Source organism: Odocoileus virginianus, chromosome 8 (assembly GCF_023699985.2).
Source record: "Odocoileus virginianus isolate 20LAN1187 ecotype Illinois chromosome 8, Ovbor_1.2, whole genome shotgun sequence".
NCBI classification, from domain to species: Eukaryota; Metazoa; Chordata; class Mammalia; order Artiodactyla; family Cervidae; genus Odocoileus; species Odocoileus virginianus.
In genome coordinates this window covers 35,011,149-35,033,486 of record NC_069681.1, presented here as the reverse complement: position 1 = coordinate 35,033,486, position 22,338 = coordinate 35,011,149, and the positions used below count along the sequence as shown (strand labels likewise).

Sequence of the window (22,338 nt, the reverse complement as noted above, 5' to 3'; positions counted from 1 at the left end):
CAAGAATACTAGCTTGGGTTGCCATGCCCTCCTTCAGGGGATCTTCCCAACCCAGGGATCAAACCTGTGTCCTTTATGTCTCCTTTTCTGCCTGCCAATCCATTGGCAGATGGATTCTTTACCACCAGCGCCAGCTGGTAAGCGCGCTTTGCATTCATCTGGGATATCAAATGCTGCCTAATGAATTTAATGCACTAGTGCATAAATACCTTTATACATTTCATCTCATATTTTGGTTTACAGATCTGTCTTTAATTCCATTTTATTTAAAGCTTTCCTTTGAAATAAGTACATTCTCAATTTTTCAATTCAAATTTCACTCATGCAAGAATTCAGCAGTCGTTTTTCTTTTCTTTTTTTTAAGGGATGAGTCTAGATTAAGAGAGACTTAATGGACATAAGCAGATATTAAGGATGGTCCTGGATTGGGTGTTAGTTTTAACAGATCACAGTAAGGACATTCTTTATATGCAAAAATTTGAGTATAGTCTGAGTATTTGGTGAGGAAAAAAGTTTACAAAATGGAAAGATGGAAATCACTGACTAAAAAGAAAAACTAAGTTGTAAACAATATAACCTCATTTGGGATTTTAAAAAGTGTACATATGTCGGTATCCAGGGACATTGCTTGTAGAAGATGTAGAAGGGATATGCACGAAGGCAGTGCATCTTAAATCACACCCCCCAGGCCCACAAGCAGCAACAGCATTCAGCATCACCTTAGCAATGCGGATTCTCAGGTCCTCACCCAGATAAGGAACTCTAGGTATACGTTATACCCCATGGTATATGTTTTAACAAACTCAGGGTGAATGTGATACAGGCTCAATTCCTTTTCTTTTTCAGTGGTTTTCCTTTTTTAGAATTTTTATTGCAGTATAGTTGCTTTACTGTGTGTTAGTTTCCACTGTACAGCAAAGTGAGTCGGCCACGTGTATACATATTTATTCCTCTTTTTTAGATTTCCTTCCCATTTAGGTCATCACAGAGGATACAAGCTCAGTTCTGGGAACAATTTCCTTAAAGTGTTAACCATGATCTCTCGGTGGTAGACTGTAATTTTTAAAATTTTGCTTATGTGAATTATCTATAATTACCTATAGCTTGCATGTAGGTGAATTCTATACCAATAGATTATTTTTCAATTAAGAGGCTTTTAGGAGCATGTCGCAAATTTTAATTTATTGTGTTTTCTCTTTCATTTCAGTTTAAAGTACTTTCTAATTTCCCTTTGACTCATGTGTTATTTAGAAGTATGTTGTTCTGTTTCCAAATATAGGGATTTTCCACAGTTCTTTCTGTTACTGAGTTTTAATGTAATTCTCTGCTTGTTAGGGAACTGTAGTTTGTATGACATGAAAGGCTTTTAAATGATTGATCCCTTTAGTGGCCTAAAATGTGGTTTGTTTTGGTAAATGTTTTATGTGTACTTGAAAAGAATGTAAATTTTGGTGGGTGGAATGCAGTATCCCATCTGTGTCAATTAGATCACGTCAGTTGATATGTGTGTGTTCAGTCACTCCGTCGTGTCTTGCTTGCGACCCCATGGACTGTAGCCCACAAGGCTCCTCTGTCCATGGAATTTTCCAGACAAGAATACTGGAGAGTGTTGCCATTTCCTTCTCCAGGGGATCTTCCTGACCCAGGGATCCAACCCACGTCTCCCACATTCCGGCAGGTTCTTTACCACTGAGTCACCTGAGTTGATAGTGATGTTCAAATCATCTCTATCCTTACTGAATTTGTCTTATATGTTCTAATAGTTATTGAATGAGCGGTAATAAAATCACCAACTATAATTGTGTTTCTGTCTCTTTCTCCTTGCAGTTTGATCAGTTTTTGTTTCATGTATTTTGAAATTCTGTTATTAAGCATATAAATACCTAAGATTTTATTTTCTCTTAATTCACTGGCTTCTCTGCCATTAAGAAATTACCTTTTTTATTCTTGATGATATTCTTTAGTCTAATGTCTACTTTGATAAAAATCTATAACCATTTCAGTTTTTTAGAGTTCTTAATGTTAGCATAATGTGCTTTTTTCCCCATCCTTTTGTTTTTAACTATGTGTGTATTTGTATTAGCAATGTGTTTCTTATAGTCAGCATAGAGTTGGATCTTGCCTTTTTATCAGATCTGACTATCTTTGCTTGTAAATAGGTGTTTAGACGTTTTACATTTACTCTTAACTATTGATATCATAAAATGGGGTCATCTTGCTATTTGTTTTCTGTTTGTCTTATCCCTCTTTGTTCCTTTTTTCCTGTCTACCTTTTGATTAACTGAATATTTTTATTTCATTTTACTTTCTTTATTGGTTTATTAACTACAGCTCTTTGACTTGTAACCTGAATGGTTGTGTTAGGGTTAATAATATTCATCTTCAACTTATCACAGCCTGTCTTCAAGTGATACTGGTTCATTTCACATAGCTCAGTGATAAAGAATTCACCTGCAGTGCAGGAGACCTGGGTTCAGTCTCTGGGTTGGGAAGATCCCCTGGAGGGGGGCATGGCAACCCACTCCAGTATTGTCACCTGGAGAATCCCATGGACAGAGGAGCCTGGTGGGCTACAGTCCATGGAGTTGCAAAGAGTTGGACATGACTGAAGCAACTTAGCACGCATGCATTATGACTCCATTTTCTACTTTTTTTTACCTTTTTGCTATTGTTAGTTTTTCTTTTACATGAGTTATGAAACCTATATTATGTTGTTTTTATTTACCAGTCAGTTATATTTTTATTGAAGTATACTTGATCACCAGTCAGTTACCTTCTATGGAAACTTAAATAATTTAAGAATTCTTAAAACATATTAACCATGAAGTTGCCATTTTGATGTTCCTCATTTCTTTGTGTAGATACAGATTTCTTATCTGGTGGTGTTTTTTTTTTTTTTCCTGCTTTTTTAACATACCTTATTATGTGGCTCTGCTGATAATAAATTCTGACCTTTCATGTTTGGAAATGTTTTTTATTTTGCTTTCCTTTTTGAAAGATGTATTTTGCTGAGTGTAAAATTCTAAGATGATTTCAGTATGCTGAAAAATCTTTTACCATTGCATTTTCATTTGCATTGTTTCTGTCAAGAAAGCTAATGTTGTGTTTATCTTTGCTCCCTGTATGTAATATCTCTTTTCCTCTGGCTGATTTAAAATATTTTCTTTTTATCATTATTTTTTAATAATTTGATCATATAATAATTTGTGCTTTCATATAGATTTTTTCATGGTTCTTATGCTTGGGGTTTGCTTAGGTTCTTGGAGCTGTAGATTTATAGTTTTCATCAAATTTTGAAAACTTATGATCATTATTTCTTTAATATTTTTTCATTTCTTTCCTCCTCCCCTGCCATCGCCTCTCCTTTGGAACTCCAATTACATGGGTATTAGGCTGACCAAAGTTATTCTACAATTCTCTGACACTGTGTTAATTTTTTGGTAGTTTTTCTTCCTGTGTTTCATTTTGGATGGCTTCTATTGCTGGTTCAAGTTCACTAGTATTTCTTCTGCCATGTTTCATCTGGTGTTAATCTCATCTGTGCCTGTGTGTATTTATGTCACACTATGTATCTTCCTCTAAAAGTTTAGTTTGATTCCTCTTAAAATCTTCCATATCTCAACCTTGTGATCATAGAGAATACAGTCTTACTGTCTTCATATCCTTTTTGTTTCACTAATTTTAACATCTGTGTCCTTTCTAGATTGGACTTGATTGTTTTTGTTTTGTCTGATTATGTGTCATATTTTCCGGCTTCTTTGTATGCCTGGTGATTATTTTTTTTTAATTGGGTGTCAGATACTGTGAATTTTACACTGCTGGGTGCTGGGTAGTTTTGCATTCCTATGAATGTTACTGAGTTTGGGGAGGCAGGTGCATCTAAGTTATTTGGAAATAATTTAGTCCTGTCAAAACTGACTTTTAATTCTTGTTAGGTAGGACTGGTGTAGTCTGCGGTCTGGAGTGAATCATTCCCTACTCCTTAGCGATGACCCTTCAGTATTCTTCCCAGTGTTCATGAATCAAGAGCTTAGGTTGGTACGAAGAGGCAGTATTCCTGGCCTTGTGTGATCACCAAGCCTGTTCCCTCTAATCCTTCTGTGTTGTTTTTTAAATTTTTGATGCATCTTGGCTACTTTCCTCACGAGCACACGTTGATGAGTACTCGGCCGCTTACATGGTAACCCTCTGTCCAATTCTACGTGCTTCCTACTTCCTGCAAACCCTCTCTGCCTTGATCCCTTGCATGCTTAGCCTCATCTCTTCAGCTCATGGCGTTTTCCAGGTGCCGCTATATTCTCTCTCTCTGCACCGTATCCTGAAGACGTGCTCAAGGCAGAGGCTAGTGTAGGCATCGGGGTTGTCAGTCTAGTTTCTTGTCCCTAGGGGATCACTCAGTTTCTCACTGTGTCCAGATCTTCAGATGTGATGGGTTTTTTTTTCCTTTTTGTTGTTGTTATTTCATGTAGGAAGATAAATCTAATTCCTGTTACTCTAGTTTGACTAGAACTCTCTAAAAATTAATAGGTTTTTAAAAAGAAAGCCACATTTAATATATATAGCCATATATGAAAAGAAAGAAAGATAGTCGCTCAGTCATGTCCTTCTCTTTGCAACCCTGTGGACTGTAGCCTGTCAGGCTCCTTTGTCCATGGGATTCTCCAGGCAAGAATACTGGAGGGGGTTGCCATTTCCTTCTCCAGGGGATCTTCCAAACCCAGGGATTGAACCTGGGTCCCCTGCACTGCAGGCAGATTCTTTACCATTTGAGCCGCCAATTAAGATCAATATGAAAAATTGCACTCAAGGAAACTATGACAAACAAAAATTCAAAATAAAGTCATTTCTTATAGGAGCTGGCCTGCAAGAAGATTAATTTATTGCAGTGAGTTCTAGACACTGGATAATTTTTTGTATCATATTTTATCTGGCTCCTATATGTCTTATAGTTGATGGTGAAATATTTCTGTTGTATGCAGATTTGACATTAAGAAAAAGAAAGATGAACTTTTGAGTCTTTTTAGAGGAGCAGCATATTATGTTGCAGAAAAAGCACAGGTGTGGAGTCAGATGGATTTGAAGGCAAATCCCAGCTGTCTGACCTTGGACAACTTAAATAAGCTCTCTGAACTCGGCTTCCTTCAGGTGTAAAACAACCATTTTGTTGTGAATATTAAATGAGAGAGTATAAAGTATCTATCCAATGCCTGGCACACAGAAATCATGAAGTCACTTCTTCCCTGTCCTGCCTAATGTCATGTTAAGTGACTCTCTCTCTTTATTTTTTTTTTTGGCTGTACTGCACAATAGGGGGGATCTTAGTTCCCTGACCAGGGATTGAACTCATGCCCCCTGCAGTGGAAGTGTGGAGTCTTAACCAATGGACTGGATGTTTAGGAAAAGAACATAAAGGCTGTGGGGATAGTGATTCATCTTGCTTTGCCTTTGAAACCTAGGCATTAAAGCATTTCTTCTCTAAGAGTATCTCAGTGCAGAAAACACATGCCAAAAGAGGAAAGTAACATTAATAGGGGATCAAAGGAAAACAGGGAGGCTGGCTGAGATACAGGCAACCAGGGCAAAATGAGAAGCTGTGTTGAAACTAAATTGTGGAACACAGGTATTTTGGCCTCTATTATGTCCCACCCCACAAATGTGTATGTTACAGCTCTAACACCCAGCACCTCAGAATGTGGCTGTTGAAGACAGGGCCTTTGGAGAGTTAAAAGAGGAATGTTAGAGCAGGCCCTAGTCCAGTCTGAACCGTGTCAGTTTTAAGAAGAGGGAACTGGGATATACCCGGGAGACACTGGGCCCATGTGCACAGAGGGGCACTTGCTGAAGACACAGTCAGAAGGCGGTCGTCCGCAAGTCAGTGAGAGAGCCCTCGGGGGTAGCCAGACCTGGGGCACCTTCAGCCTCCAGAACTGGGAGGAAATAGATCTCTGTTGTTTAAGCCACTCCGTCTGTGGTCCTCTGTGATGGCAGCCTGAGCAAACTCTTAACTTCCAGGCCTTCAAAGCCCAAGGGGGGAAGTTTTTTGTTTCCATGAGGTCTTCCTGACCAGGTGTGGCATTCCTGGAAGCCTATGCATTTTAACCACATCTCTCTGCAGTCAGGTAATGTGGATCTCCAGCTGTGCTCTAGAGACCAGCAGCGTGATTTTTGTGAGCACAGGGATGTGTGGTTTGGTTGAAGAAGTTGCAGGAGGTGAGGTTAGAGATGGGTGATTACAATTGTGACCTTCTAGAGACCTTCTGGCAGGCAAAGACAGATGGTGGTGCTTTTGTTGCCTTTGTTTCTCATCTGGAACGTGTTTCTCTTCTGCTTAGGCTGAAGGAACAAATGAGTTGTCTAGGAGGACCTGGTATAGTTCAAATACTTCCCTGTAGCCGTCTCTGTGGGCTTCTCTGGTCATTCAGCTGGTAAAGAATTAGCTGGCAATGCAGGAGACCCTGGTTCAATTCCTGGGTTGGGAGGATCCCCTGGAAAAGGGTTAGGCTATCCACTCCAGTATTCATGGGCTTCTGTGGTGGCTCAGATGGTAAAGAATCCACCTGCCATGCAGGAGACCTGGGTTCAATCTCTAGGTTGGGAAGATCCCCTGGAGGAGGGCATGGCAACCCACTCCAGTATTCTTGCCTGGAGAATCCCCATGGACAGAGGAGCCTGGCGGGCTGTAGTAAAGAGTCAGACACGACTGAGCAACTAAGCACAGCAGAACCCTCTCTATATCTCAAGCTTCAGTACTTTTAACTAGTTGAGCAGCAGCCCTAAATTCCTTCTTGCTGCCTCCAGCTCATCCATTTAGAGTGGTTTAAGTCCTCCATGGGCAAGGTGTTTTCTCTCAGCCCTGCAAATAGCAATCTCATTGGTAAACAGAGGCTCTTGCGGGCCCAGTGTTCTCACCGAGGCCGGTTTAGCCGTGATGTTGTCGAGACCCTGGAGCGTCCTCGCTGTAGAACTCTACCCGACATGCTCATTCAGGCCAGTCTGGTGTTCCCAGACCTCCGTGTTCTAAAGCCACATGCTCAGTTGGCTCAAGTGGGTGCTTGTATTTGATGCATTCCGCAGAAATGCCAAAAACAGAAGAGAGATGTTTTAAAACAATTCATAAAATTGGCAGCTACAGCGCCAGAGCATAGCTGTTGGGTCCTGAGCGGGTTTGCAGAAGTTTAGGCGGATTCTGCGACAGAACGGGTGATGGTGAACGAGCTCAGAGACGGTTCCCCTGAGGCAGCCCCGGAGGCCACAAGAGCACAGGCTGGCAGGCTTGTGAGTGGGCGCTCAGCCGTCACGGGGAACCTTTCTAGAATTCTCCAGTTAATTCAACCCCAGCAGACACAGCTGTGTCAGAGTTCCTCCATTTGCCTGGGTACTCCAGCCCTCAGACGTTACAGGGGTAGACAGATGGCATCAGAGGAACTGTCTTGTCTTCCCGACGCAGAGGTGGAGACCGACTTGTCTACCATTAGCCTTTCTGCTCCCTCCCTGATGCCCTGTGTCCTCAAGCTGTCTTTTTACACCATCTCAGGTGTCTTACCTGGAGAATCCCAGGGGCGGGGGAGCCTGGTGGGCTGCCGTCTATGGGGTCGCACAGAGTCGGACACGACTGAAGCGACTTAGCAGCAGCAGCAGCAGCAGGTGTCTTAGGGAAGTGGTTATCCCTTCTTGCTCATCTTCTCAAACCCTCCTCTTTTCAGGCACAGCAGGTCTTTCCTGTGGAAGACAAGCAGTTCACAGTTCCTTTATTTATGAACCTAGAGTCTGTCATGCAGAGGTGAAGTAAGTCAGAAAGGGAAAAGCAAGTATCGTCTATTAACGCTTAGACACGGAATCTAGAAAAATGGTCCTGATGAACCCATCTGTAGAACAGGAATAGAGACACAGACACAGAGAATGGACTTGTGGACACAGAGGGAAGGAGAGAGGGGGACAAACTGCAAGAGAAGCATTGGCGTATGTACACGACCATGTGTCAAATAGACGGCTAATGGGAAGCTGCTCTATGATACAGGGAGCCCAGCACAGTTTGCTCTGTGATGACCTGGAGGGGTGGGATGGGGGCAGGGGTGGGAGGGAAGTCCAAGAGCGAGGGGATATATGTGTGTGTGTGTGTGTGTGTATGCATATAGCTGATCTGTGTTATTATAAGCAGAAGCTAACACAATACCGTAACTCAATAAAGCAGTTATCCTCCAATTTTAAAAAATTAAAAATTTAGAAAACAATGCCTTTATTTGATTCTTCTCTCTCTTTTCCATTCGTAGTCTCTGGCCTCTTCCTTCACAGCCAAGCTTCTTGGAAAGACCTTTCATCCTTCCTGTCTCTTCGCCGCCCACCAGACTCTCAGACCCACCTTCAAGTCCACTGACCCACAAATCCTGTAGTTCCCACCGTGTCTGATACTCCAACAGTTCTTGCTCTTCCTCCTTCTGGAAACACCGTGGCTTCCGCGACCCCACTCTCCCCTTACGTTCCTTCTGTCCTCATCTGCTCCCATTGGCCATTCTCTGGTAGACGCGTCATCAGTGCTGATGCATTTCATCCTCTGGGCTCTATGAGGCCGCCTTGTCCTCCTGGAGTCAGGTGTTGGGAGATCTCCTGCCCCAGCTTCTCTGAGTTTTGAATGTGTGTGTCCCACCACTCCCATGCTGTCTCTTCCTCGTGAAATCCAAGGGCCCCTCCTAAATGAAAGTGTCTAGAACCCCTCCATCCTGACCCTCTTCCGACGATGCCTGTCTCAGCATGGACCAGCCTCCATCCAGACGCCTACAGCAGACATCTCAGTGTCATTCTGGTTATAGTCTGCTGCTCGGCCACCTCATCTAGCCCATCAGTAAGTCCCACTGGGTTTTACCTCTTAATGTTTTTCTTGAGTCCGCCTTCTTCTCCCCAACACTGCTTCTCCCCTCCGGATTCAAAACACCATCGTTTTTTTTCCTGGACGAATACAGCAGGCATCCTGCATCTGTTCTGACCCCTTGGTCTGTTCTCACATTGCCAGACTCAAGTGTCGATCTGATTGTATCAGCTCTATACTTATAAAAGTCTTCACCACGTTCTCAGGATAACAGTGAAGTGCCTTCACGTGGCTTTGGTGGGGTCTGGCCCCTTCCTGACCCACCAGCCTTGTTCTGCGGTCACGTTGGTCTCCCGTCACGATGTTGAGCCATCTGAACGGGTGTTTCTCCTCACCTCTCTCACCCCCTTCAGATCTCAGCACAATGTCATGTTCAGGGAAGCGCTCCTCCTGCCTGTAACTGAGGCAGACCTCTCTGTCCTGAGGCTCAGAGTCATCTGGGGTTCCCCCTTGTTTCTTTCGTCTTCAGTCGCTCAGTCGTGTCTGACTCTGTGACCCCATGAACTGCAGCACGCCAGGCCTCCCTGTCCATCACCAACTCCCGGAGTTTACTCAAACTCATGTCCACTGAGTCAGTGATGCCATCCAACCATCTCATCCTCTGTCATCCCCTTCTCCTCCCACCTTCAGTCTTTCCCAGCATCAGGGTCTTTTCAAACGAGTCAGTTCTTCACCTCAGGTGGCCAAAGTATTGGAGTTTCCGCTTCAGCATCAGTCCTTCCAATGAACACCCAGGACTGATCTCCTTCAGGATGAACTGGTTGGATCTCCTTGCACTTCAAGAGACACTCAAGAGTCTTCTCCACAGTTCAACCACAGTTCAAAAGCATCAGTTCTTCAGCGCTCAGCTTCCTTCACAGTCCAACTCTCACATCCATACATGACCACTGGAAAAACCATAGCTTTGACAAGATGGACCTTTGTTGGCAGAGTGCTTTTGTCCTAGGTATTTCTTTACTTTTCTTGGGAAAGTCTTGGTTCCTGTCTGTCTTTCTCACTAGACCCTACTCTCCGTGAAGCAGGGACCGTGACTGGTCTCTTATCATTGCATTCCCAGAACCCAGCAGAAGGACACAGTGGTGTGTTGTTGAATGAGTAAGTGGGTTTGAAGAACAGGTTTTGAATCCCAACCCTGGGCAGCTGTGCTCCGAATCTCAATTTCTTCATCTGTCAATGAGGATTTTTTGCCATCTTTTAAGATTCTTGAGAGGAAAATAATACATCTCACAAGACCCTTGTTTTGAATGGTTATTCTCTCTCATTTAAGGTTGGGTCTTATGAGTGTGACAGTGGAAATGATCCTAAGGCAACTTAATGCCTTTATTGTTTTTCTCACATAGCAGAGTGGCTAGAGATGGGGAGTGTAGCAGTGAGAATTTCATTAGGAAAACATATTTATTTGTAAAGGTGATGGGGAAGATTAACCTGAATAAGTAAATACTTAAAATTTTTACTTTTTTCATTATGAGAATTCTGGTGATCATTGAAGGTAATATGGGTAATATAGAAAGGCAGAAGAAAAGAGGAAATAACCCACTTTCTCACCTCTGAAACAGTTTCCCACACTCTCAAATATTCATCAAAAGTCAAGTTACTGGATGAAAGAGTATCTTTGTGAATACTTTTTAGGCTTTAGATAATCATTCCCTAATTGATCTCCAGAAACATGGTACCATTTCATACATCTACCAATAAAGTAAGGCAGTGCTCATTTCCTGGCACCCTTGCCAACTTCAGGCTTATAAAATGCACACATGTACTGCATACAGGCACACCTAGTTGCATATTTAGTGGGTGGAAATGATATTGACTAAACGTGCACTTACAGTGTAAATTACTTCTAAACTTAGACATTTTCTGGTGAGAATTGGCATTTTTTTGTCATTACCCTGTTATTCTTTGCATTGTTTTCTTTAGCAGTGTGTCTCTTTTTTGTATTTACTTATAAAACTCCTCTTCCATTAAGCCCATTAACTTTGTTTTTATCATATATGCAAATATGAGCTTCAGTAGAACCCTTTCACAGGATCACAAGTTCAAGAGTCAACTTACACTTTATTATGAAGGGCAACTGGTTTCCCTCTCTCTTTTTAAAATTTTGCTGTTCAGCTGGCATGCTCAGGAGACTGTGTGCAAAGAGTCTGGACTTTGAAGTTGGACAGACCTATTTCAGTCCTACCCCTGACACACAACTGTCTAGCTGAGGGCCTGGGATATTTATTGAACCTCTGCAAGTCTCAAATTTCTCTCCTGAGTAATAGGAATCCTCTGGTCTTGCTTTGAGAAGTAAAATAGCTTACGGATGGTGTCTGGTGCAAAGGTGTGTTCTATAAATACTCCCTTTCCATAACCCTCAAAGCTGTGCTGTTCTGTAGGTGTGTCTACATACATGAATTTTGTTTCACTAAAGAGCATGTGTATTTTACTCCATTTATACTCCATTAATGCAATCATGCATTAATGTTTACTGAATAAAACTGGGAACTGTGATAAAAGTACCAGTGAGAATAGAAAATTCTTAGTGAGCCATGTGAACTGTTTGTGTCTCGGAGAGATTTTGATTTTCAAGCTCAGGGATACTCTTAGAAAATTCGGGTCTTTTCTATAAATGTGGGAGATAGTCTGGGTTATAGCATTCTGGAGAGAGAAAAAGGCACGGACAACCTCAAACCCTCAAAATTATTTTGATTTTGAACAGCTCCTAGTGGAGTCTTAAAATACTTGCAAGTCTCATCATTGAGAATTTGTGTCTCAGTCTTTTTTTTTTTCCCTTTGTAGGTGTGGCTGGATCTCTTAAAACCTATTGTCAAGCAGATTAGAAGTAAGTATACGCCCCTCCTGTTTAACAGTGATGTCAGATGTAAGCCAGATGGTTTCCTTGTCTAGATGTCCGCTGCCCTGTGGCAACAAGCTCTGGAGCCGTGTCTCTTTTTTGCCCTACGATTGTGTTTTGTCATCCACTAATTTACATGCTATTCAAATGCATCTTCTGCAATTTTAATATATAGTAATTTGGTAATCAGAACCTTGCTTGGAAAAATCAAATGTCATTTTGATAAATGATTGAAGCAGGCTATTAAGGCCCAGAGCAATTGAGCTGGTTTCTGTCTGTGCTCGTGTTTCTTATTGTCACATTTGCAGAGGGAGGTGGAAACATTTTATTCATAAAATTGCCATCAGGATTTCTGTACTGCCTTTTCAAAGTCTGTGAAATTAGAATACAAGTGGAATTTGGGGGGAAAAAAATAGATGCCCAAAAATGTGTCTGTCTGTGTCTGAATGGTAAGCAGAACAGAGGAGGTCTGGCCTGCATTTAGACCGAGTTGTCGAAGAAAAGATTAAGGAGGGTCTAGGAGAGAAGTTAGAAAAAGACACACTTGGATTTCCCCTTCCTCTCATTGCGCATCAGCACCAAACTGCGCTCCCCTGTCTCCGGAGGGGTCAGATTCAGAGACGAGCTCTGTTCTCCACTTCACCCCACTTGGTCCCTCACTGCAGCCAGACACCAGGCAAAAGCCTGAGGATGGTCCCGGGCTGCGTGCCTTTAGTTGAGCGTGAAACACGCAGTACCTCGTGGGGTCGGCTTTCTGTCTGATTAAGAAACCCCACCAGGCCACTTAGAGCAGTTTATGTGACTGTAATTAACAAGCGTACTGTGTTAAATGGGCCCTCGTGCAATTGAAATTGATGTTGATCTTCTGTCATTGAAATTAAGCAATTATTAATACAGAAAACAAAACAGCCATAGTTCAGCGTTTATTGGGCGGCTGGCCAGGGACCAGGGTGCGGGGCGCATTGCTGAGCAAAGCCCCCAGACCTGAAGGCTGGAGGGAGCGTAGCATCTCGAGTGCTGACATTTGTCCTTGAGGTAACCCAAGATGGGAACTGCAAATGGTGGAAAGATGTCCGAGCCAGGGCCGCGGCTGTGGTTTGGGTCAGCACCTCAGCAGAGGTTCGCCTTTCCCTCTCCGCGGCTTGTGGCTCGCCCCGTGTGGCAAGGCTGTCGTTCTCCGTTGAGTACCAGCGTCTGCCTAGCCTCGGATTGTCTGAGGATCCAGGTAGCCTCGTGTAAATCCCCGCTGGTGAAAATTGCTACGTGGAATTAGCTAGACGTTCCTGTCTCTCCCATTTTGCTCTTGTTATTTCGTGAGCCGGAACTGACAGACGAGGATTTCTGTTAATTTTGGGAGTGGTTAGCTGAAAGAAGCCTGGCTTCTCTTGGCTTCGGTTCTCATGTGCCTTGTTGCTTTCCTTCCGTTTTGTATGGATCACTTGACATCACCTTAGGATACATCATTTTCGTTTTCTTTACATTTGAACGTGTTATCATAGAAATGATAACACCACATCTATTTTTTGTGATAGTGAAAGGCGGATCAGAAAGACATTTTCTGCTTTTATACAACTGCTGTTAAGATTTGGATTTCATTGTAATACCTTGTATTTGATAGAACATAAACTTATTGCTGTTATTCTAAATGGCAGAACCTGTAAGATTGCTTTTGCATTGTGGCTTAAACAGCAAAATAAACTCTGACTCAGGCGACAAATGATTATTTTATCATTGATGTGTTATTCTGTTTTAATTCTGTGAAGTTCCCTGTCTCATTCCCAGTCTCACCCTGCCCACCCCCTTCCAGATCTACTTCTTAATTTTGTTGGGCCTTATTAATAAAATGGTATACCAGACACTTATCGAAGTCTTTGACCAACAGCTATGAACACATTAGCTGCTGTGGCTTGGAGATAGAAATAATAAATTACATAACTGATTTACTTCTTCATTATGCTTTCTTTAAGCTGTCTAAAACCTATATTTGGGCCTAATGTACATGCCTGCTAAGTTGCTTCAGTCATGTCCCATTCTTTGTGACCCCATGGACTGTAGCCTGTCAGGCTCCTCTGTCCATGGGATTTTCCAGGCAAGAATAATGGAGTGGGTTGCCATGCCCTCCTCCAGGGGATCTTCCTGACCCAGGGGTCAAACCTGCATCTCCTGCATTGGCAGGCAGATTCTTTACCACTAGTGCCATCTGGGAAGCCCATATTTGGATTAAAGCAGACAGAAAAGTTTTTGAAGAACATGTCTGCTTTTAAAATCTGGATATAGTTTGTCTCCAGAGAAAATGTTTGGTGCCTCAGTGTAATACCCTTGTCACGGTATTTTTAAAAACCAGGTATCTGGACTTCCTTGGCAGTCCAGTGGTTGAAAATCCGTACTTCCAGTGAAGGGGGCCTGGGTTCAGTCCCTGGTCAGAAAACAGATGTCACGTGACATGAGGGGCTTTTGTTTGTTTTTTTTAATTAAAAAAAAAAAGCTGTCTGTCTCCCCGCAATATGAAAATGTGAATAATAACCAAACTTAACCGACTAATTAAGTGACTGGCATGTCAGCAGAACTCCTTGTAGCAGCTTGGAATGAGGCTCACTTATCTGGTGTATAATATCACCTCTTGTGTCTTTTTCTTTAATGGCATTTGCAAGACAAATCAATAAATGCTTTGCTGCCCCCCTCCCCCTAGGGCCGAAGCATGTCGTCGTCAAGTTTGTGGTGAAATTCTTTCCACCTGACCACACTCAACTCCAAGAAGAACTCACCAGGTGAGTGGTTTGGAAACGGGGTGTGTGTTGCTGTGGGTGCCGCAGAGACAGTGAATGTTCCAAGTCGACGGATAAACACCTCACGATGTTGCCTTGACCAGCATCTGCTCTTGTGCCAGACGGTTTAACCTTGTTCCCTCCCAGTTGTGTTTACAAGCATGGGAAGAAAGAAAGTGCCGCAGTTTCCCCGCAAGCTGATTTCTTAAAAGCTGTGCTATGAAGCGTCTGGGCCTGTAATCTGTTACTGTCATATTTCTCCTCCTGTCTGTCACATCACAAGGCAGTTTTGGGAAATGAATCTCTTCTGTGGAGCCAAGGTGTGAACTCAGAGTTTCTGTCCGTTGCTGCGGTGGCCGAATGGCTGTGAACTGTCCGTTTCTTCGAAAGCGTGGCCAAGCCCTGCCCTCGGTAGCTGTGTGGCCAGCCGGTTACTTAATCCCCCTGCACCTCTGTTCATTGCCGGGTCAATGTGACTGCAATGCTTGCTTTGCCAGGGTTGTTTTGAGGATAAGCGCTAATATACACAGAGCACCGGGAACCCAGTAGCAGGCAAGTACAAGTGTTAGTCACTCAGTTGTGTCCAACTCTTTGTGACCCATGGACTTCTAGTAGCCCGCCTACTTCCAGGGGCTCCTCTGTCCATGGGATTCTCCAGGCAAGAATACTGGAGTGGGTAGCCATGCCCTTCTCCAGGGGATCTTCCCGACCGAGGGATCAAACCTGGGTCTCCTGTGTTGTAGGCAGATTCTTTACCATCTGAACCAGCAAGGAAGTCATTTTCTGAACCCAGTAGGGATGCCATCATCCTCACCCCTACTATTACATTACCGATTTTATAATTTGCAGGAAGACACGTGCTTTTCTAAAAGAGAGCAGAGCCTGGTGGGAACACGTGAAGATAAAATGCCTCCCTTTCAAGACCAAGTACGCTAGTCTGACCATCCAGATTGTTGCCACGCTTGCCTTTCAGCTTTAGCTGTTCCCAGTGAAGGCTCTCACATCTTTCTCATCCCATGGTACAGAGGCACACTCTCTTGGGTGGTTGACCATGATTTATCAGCAGCGTGAAGGCAGTCAATCAACAATAGTGATGAAATGTGCACGATGTGAATGCCTTGTCCCAGGGACGGGGCACGTACTGGTGAAAAGTCAGGCCTGACTCAAATGGGACCAGACACAGTAATTAAACAGACATGAAAGATATCAGATAATGGGAAGAACCCTTAGGTGATGGAGTAGATGAAGTGATAGAAGGAGACTGGTGATGACTTGACTTCTGATGACTTTACAGTGTTGGATCTGGGATGCTGGGGCTGAGAAAGCAGAAAGGATCTGTCGGTCATTTCCAGAGGACAAGCTTTCCAGGTAGAAGGAACAGTTAGGCAGTGCCCAAGATCACAACAAGCACCTGATGTTCAAAGACCGAAAAGAGGGCTCTTGGGGCAGGCACATTGAGAGTGAAGTGCATTGAGGTGGGACAGAGGCCAGATGATAAGTACTGTTGAGAGAGATCAGTTGCCGTGGATACCGAGGGAAGGATGACAAGAAGAAACAGCAGCTACCCAGGCCAGGATGATGGTGGCAGAGGAGGTGGTACGAGTGGGAATGGAGAAGACACATGAATGTGGAACACGTGTTGGAAGTGGGGTCATTCTGAGCTTGTGAGGGGTTGGAAGTTGAGGGAATGCTTAGGTTTTGGACTTAAGTGACCAGGTGGGTGATATCTAGAATGGGGAGGGTGGAGAGTCGAGAGTCTGGTGCTGCCAGGTGATGTGGGAGGTCCCTGCCGAGCATCCCAGGGCTGCATCAGGAGGGGCACTGGGTACCCGAACGTGCGATTCCAGGAAGCCCCTTCCCATGGCTTTGTATGTTATTTATTTATGGCTGGGCCTTCACTGCTGCACACAGGTTTTCTCTCCTCGTGGCAAGCAGTGGCTACTCTTGGTTGCAGAACCCTACTTCTCATGTGGCGACTTCTCTTGTTGCAGAGCACAGGCTCAGTGGTTGCAGCTCATGGGCTCTAAGGCACTCGGACTTCTCTCATCACGGCTCCCAGGCTCTAGAGCACGAGCTCAGTAGAGTTGTTCCACCACCTCTCGGCAGGTGGAATCTTCCTGGAGCAGGAATCGAACCCGTGTTCCCCGTATAGGCAGGCGGACTCTTAACGGCTGGACCACGAGGGAAGCCCGTTGTCTTCTGGATGAGTCTCCACTGGTTGTTTTCCTCCACTTCCATCCCTTGAGAAAAGCAGTTACATGATCAAGACCTTTAGAAACCATCAGCCTTCTGGGACCCACGTGGCTGGGACGCTGCATGTGAAGGAGAAGCAGTTGGGGTCGCACCCCGCTGCCTCAAGTTCCAGGCCGGAGGGGCCGACCCCAGTAGCATCTTCACGCCGTGTCGTTACAGGGCTAGTGTGTCAGTTTCTGAGCCTGGTTTTCCTGTTGTTGGAAAGTGCGTTGCTCGAAGCTCAGAACATTGAAATGAATCTAAAGGCGAGTCCAGCTGTTGGTTGCCAATGGGCTTTTTCCTACTGCATCTCACTGGGCCTTCATCCTGCCTAGGGAGCTGGCAGCATTAAATCCCGCCCCCTCCCCCCCAACCCCCACTCCCCGCATCTCTCTCCCCATTCTACTTTGCAATGTGTTTTGCACCTTTTCAGTTTTTGTGAATCATCATCTCTAGAGACTTGGGAGTTTTCTACTCTTCTGGCCCTGGTTATAAAATTCCATACAACTTGTGACCAGTCAGCCGTGTGTGTGTGTGTGTGTGTGTGTTTGTGTGTGTGTTCGTGGTATCTTGACAGCTGCTCTGACCAATCTGATGAATTCCTCAACTGCCACAAGCAGTTTTGGGGTTTTGTTATCACCATTTTCTGGCTCCCAGAGTTAACTAACATCTTAGAAGTCTTTCCCGACAAGAGAATTCCTTTGGCTCAGGGTTGATAAACTTGATCGGAAGCCTAGAAGCTCCGCAGCACTTTCCGCTTGCTGCAAGATGTGACGGGAAGGCGACCTCCCAGATCCAAGGGGTTGACTCCCACACTCGCAGAGTACTGTTTAAGCAGAAATCTAGTAATGTGACCATTGAGACTCCAGGCAGTTTTCCATGGCAGATGGTGAGGGAAGGAGGATCTGGGAGAAGCCGTGTACGGACAGCGCTTCAGGCGAGGGACACGTGGATGAGCGTGAGACAGACAGAAATGGGCCTGCAGTTGAGCAAACTTGAAGTGCACTCGAGCTGGAGCTAATTCTTCAGGCCTCCAGGAATAGCTTTCAGCTCCCCGTCTGTATAGATCAGAGATTGAATTGCACCTCGCTGTTAAAGAAGAGGCTGAATTCCTCTCTACTTACTGGGCTACATTCTCACTGGATCTCTCTCTCTCCTGACACCAGGGCTCAAGCATCTGGAAGGAGCTAAGTACTGACTCCTTGGTGCAGATTTTAAACCACTTAGGAGGGGTCTTGAAAAACAAATTACCAGGCTTTCTTCTGGCCTAGCTGGGAATTACTTGGCTGTGCTGGTGAGGTCAGACATTGTGCTCTCTGAGCATCGCATCTTAAGTAGGATCCAGTTTCTACTTGGCTGTGTTTTTGGGGGGAGGCTGTTTAGCTCCACTACGTGACACTCAGGGTCTTAGTTCCCCAACCAGGGATCGAACCCCCGCCCTGTGCAGTGGAAACGGAGCCTTAACCACTGGACAGCCAAGGAGTCCCTTGGCTGTGTTCTTCTAAGCAGAGGGCACCTGTCAGAGTTCGCTGCCATGCAGGTCTGCTGAGGTATTGTCTTTGGCTGGCTGGAACACTGGCATGTACATTGAGTAAGTGGCAGAAAGATGAAGAGCTCCCAAATGAAATAAATGGAAACAGACGTGTTTAAAACATGGCTTCCAAGGGGTGTGACTTCCTCCCCTGAGGGCCCTGGAAGTGACAGCCCTCTGGCCCCACCACTGTCGTCATCTCCCCGCTCATATGCCCACCCTTCTGCCAAGGACAGTTGATTCTGCTCTGAGCACTTCGTGTGAATTCAGTTGGAATTGCTTCAGTTTATGGGGCAGAAAGTGCTGCTGAATTTCTGAAGTTAGCCCTGCAGCAGCTGTCATTACAACAGGATGACGCAGTGCCCAGTGGGATTACAAGGGCCTTAGGACAGGAGAGTCGGCGTAATCAGGGAGTGACAGTTTCCTCCCGCAGCCTTCAGCTCAGGCTGTGCCCTCTAATGAAAGAGGGGAGCCTTCGGAACCCCACACCCTCTCAACACCCACAAGAAACCCTCCCCAGAGGCCCTGAATCCTGAGTTCTGTCTCTGGACCACAGGGCCCTGTGTTTAAACTGATAGCTGGTTACATTCGGAATGTCATGCTTTTAAAACACACGTTCTTCCTACTTACCTGAAAATTAACTACACAGGTAAGAATTAGAGCCTGTAGTTCTAAGAAGTGTTGGCTTCAAAAAACAATAGCCACAGCCTCGTCCAGAGAGATGGTTTGGGCCACCTCTTCCCGTGTAAACCTGTGTGCTGATGTTGTGACTGTTTTAAAATGCTCTGTTCTACTCTGCTTTGACTTCCCAGGGAGGGAAACAGAGAAAGAGAATGAATGAATGAACATTATGGGGGATTGGGGAAAGGTCAGCTGTTGTCACCTGGTAGACCTTTGGGTGTTTTTTTCTGGTTATGAAATGCCTACGTAGTTCTTTAGTTCTTAATCCTGGTCCTAAATGACTTAGGTGGCGCTAGTGGTAAAGAACCCACTTGCCAACACAGGAGACTTCAAGGGATGCAGGTTCGATCCCTGGGTCAGAAAGATCCCCTGGAAGGAGGGCATGGCAACCCACTTCAGTATTCTTGCCTGGAGAATTCCATGGACTGAGGAGCCTGGTGGGCTACGGTCCATAGGGTTCCACAGACTCAGACATGACTGAAGCGATTTAGCATGCACGCAAATGACTTAAAGGGGATTCATTTTTATTCAGTTTTTAAAAATTGCTAATTTGTATTGAATGCTTTTATTCTAGTCACTGTGCTTTGCATGTCTTATGTCATTTTATTCTTCATGACACCTCTGTGGCTAGTCTTGCTAAAAGCCCTTTTTTAAAAAATTAAAAAGACCCTTTTGTTGTTACAAAAGTAATCCATGTACAGTGTAGAAAGTTAGAATATCTAGGTAAATGTGACTAAGAAGATAAAACTACCATGTTCCTGTTGCCCAGAGCTGAGCATTGCTAGCACCTCAGGGAGAGCCCTTCTGATTTGTTTTCTGTGTATTTACATGTACTTTTCATCTCATTTAATACCCTGGCTGTAGTCAAATATCCCCCTTTGTCGCCCAGATGTCATTTATATCTGCTCATCTAAAGTGAGATTCGCTATAGGACCCCACATTGCAACTGGTTGTTATGGCCTTTGAACCTCTTTTAATCTAGCAGAATCTTTTTTTCTTCATGATACCATCTTGGTGAAAAAAATCTGGACCAGCTGTACTGTGAGATAACCTACCTCCTGAGTTTGTCTGATTGCTTCCTGTTTAACTTATTCTCTGTCTTATATATTCCCTGTGAACTAGACCTCAGTTCTAAAAGCTTGAGAGATATGTTGAATATTCTTGACTAGAATCCCCTGGTAAGTGATGTCGTGTGCTTCCTATTTCATTAGTGATGCTGAGATTGATCACTGAGTTAGGGGGTAGCATTCTGACCTTTCCCTTCTGAAGGGAAGTCTTGTGAGCTTGTCTCCATTCAAATGTCCAAACTCCTAAGTGGTTTTTACACCAAGTAACAATCCTTGCCAGAGTCAATAATTTCTTTAGAGGCCGTAGGATGAGTGTTTTATGATTGTTACTTTTGTTGTGTTATTTGTTGTTGTTCTTCTGTAAAGTAGAATTTTGCCTCATCTAGCTGGATTATCTATGCATGCTAAATCACTTCAATTGTGTCTGACTTTTTGCGACCCAATGGACTGTAGCCCACCAGCCTCCTCTATATTCTCCAGGCAAGAATGTTGGAGTGGATTGCCATGTCCTCCTCCAGGGAATGTCCCCAACCTAGGGATCGAACTCACATCTCTTAGGTCTCCTGCATTGGCAGGCAGGTTCTTTACCACTGGAGCCACCTATCTGTATATCATGAAATACTCTTCCTAACGGAGAGACAGATTACATGCCCAGTTTTTTGCCTTGGATTACCAATTTTTATTGGGCTTCCTTGATACTGATATTGGGCTTCCTTGTTTTCCTGATAACTCAGTTGGTAAAGAATCCGCCTGCAATGCAGGAGACCTGGGTTAGATCCCTGGGTTGGGAGAATCCCCTGGAGAAGTTCAGGCTACCCACTCCAGTGTTCTGGTCTGGAGAATTCCATGGATTGTATAGTCCATGGGGTCGCAAAGAGTCGATACAGCTGAGCAACTTTCACTATCACCAATTTTTAACACAGAGTGCTTTAATAGACTCCTCAGATGGTAATACAGTTCATTTTTCCTGCTTTCTCTCTTTTTTTTATCCTGAGAATTATAATGTACTCATGAAATTTCATTAGTTCCATGTGTTTTGATTCACTTTAATCCTTCATGTTGCTGTTCAAGTTGTCACAATGTTGGCCAGTGGACACCCCTTCCAGATTTTTTCCCCCTTTTAATACAGCCCGTTTATATTTGCAAGCTGTTTGCCCTCTGGCATAGCTAGATATTCCACGTTCACTCTGTACCTTTCCTTACTCCGTGCCTGGAATCTACCGTTTCTCCAAGGACCTACCTTTCTATCCTTCAAATGGTAATTGTGTGAGAGCCAGAATCTAGCTGCTGAGGCTTGCTGCAAGGTGACACGGCTTCTCGACAGTGGACAAAACTAGCAAGGAAGGAAGGAACTGTGCTCAGTCATGTCCAACTCTTTGCGACCCCACGGACTATAGCCTGCCAGGCTCCTCTGTCCATGGGATTCTCCAGGCAAGAATACTGGAGTGGGTTGCCATGCCCTCCTCCAGGGGATCTTCCCAACCCAGGGATGAAACCCAGGTCTTCGGCATTGCAGGTGAATTCTTTACTGTCTGAGCCACAGAGAAGCCCCAAACTAGCAGATAATCTTCCTACAAATCTATGAGTTCGTATTGATATTCTCAAGTCAATTTTAACATCACCCTGGTTTTACTTAATTTCTTTGATTTATAAATCCAGTTTTCTCTTCCACTAAAAATGTTTACTTGCTTTATTCTACCACATAAAGAAAAGAATTTTTAAATAAATGGATTTTTACACATCTGGCAGCTGAGGCTTTTGGAAGAAGCTGAGTGACTGTTCCACCACAAAAAAAGACACTCTTGTGTTTGCAATTCCATCAGCAAGACTTTTCCTAACCATAATAGCTTACTGCTATTGTCCGAGCCACAGAGCCATTTTTTGGTATATTTGTCTGACCTGTGAGAAAAGTTTAAATGTGTGATATACCCCACAGAAATATATAGGGTGGTAAGTTATAGTTTTAATTTTTATGGCTGTATCTCTCCATGTAAAATGAAGTGCATTACTCATTGTGTGAAGATTGCAGCATCTGTCTCCCAGTGTTTTTAGGGAGATGTGACTATTTACATTGCAGCCAGTAGCACCAGGAATTCCTGGTGCAGACTTTCTTGTTCTTTGGTTTATATACCTTTCACCAGGTCCTCACTGTAAAAGCAAGTTGCCACGGTTGAGCCTGACTTTGCTGCGAAAACTCGATACCCTTTTTGCTTGACGCCCACCTCAGTGTGTATGACGCCTGTCTCTCTGTGTTCACAGGTACCTGTTTGCGCTGCAGGTGAAGCAGGACCTGGCTCAAGGCAGGCTGACGTGTAATGACACCAGCGCTGCCCTCCTGATCTCACACATTGTACAGTGTAAGTGCT

At 44.2% G+C, this 22,338-nt stretch overlaps 1 protein-coding gene across 1 annotated transcript in view; it reads left to right on the top strand.

Annotated features, from left to right (window-relative positions):
• Window positions 1-22,338, top strand: part of FARP1 (FERM, ARH/RhoGEF and pleckstrin domain protein 1) — a 303,782-nt gene that overhangs the window by 211,478 nt on the left and 69,966 nt on the right. The window contains exons 4-6 of the mRNA XM_020902387.2: window positions 11,642-11,684; window positions 14,386-14,464; window positions 22,232-22,329. Of these exons, the coding sequence (XP_020758046.2) occupies window positions 11,642-11,684; window positions 14,386-14,464; window positions 22,232-22,329 (220 nt within the window). The remainder of the gene's footprint in view (window positions 1-11,641; window positions 11,685-14,385; window positions 14,465-22,231; window positions 22,330-22,338) is intronic.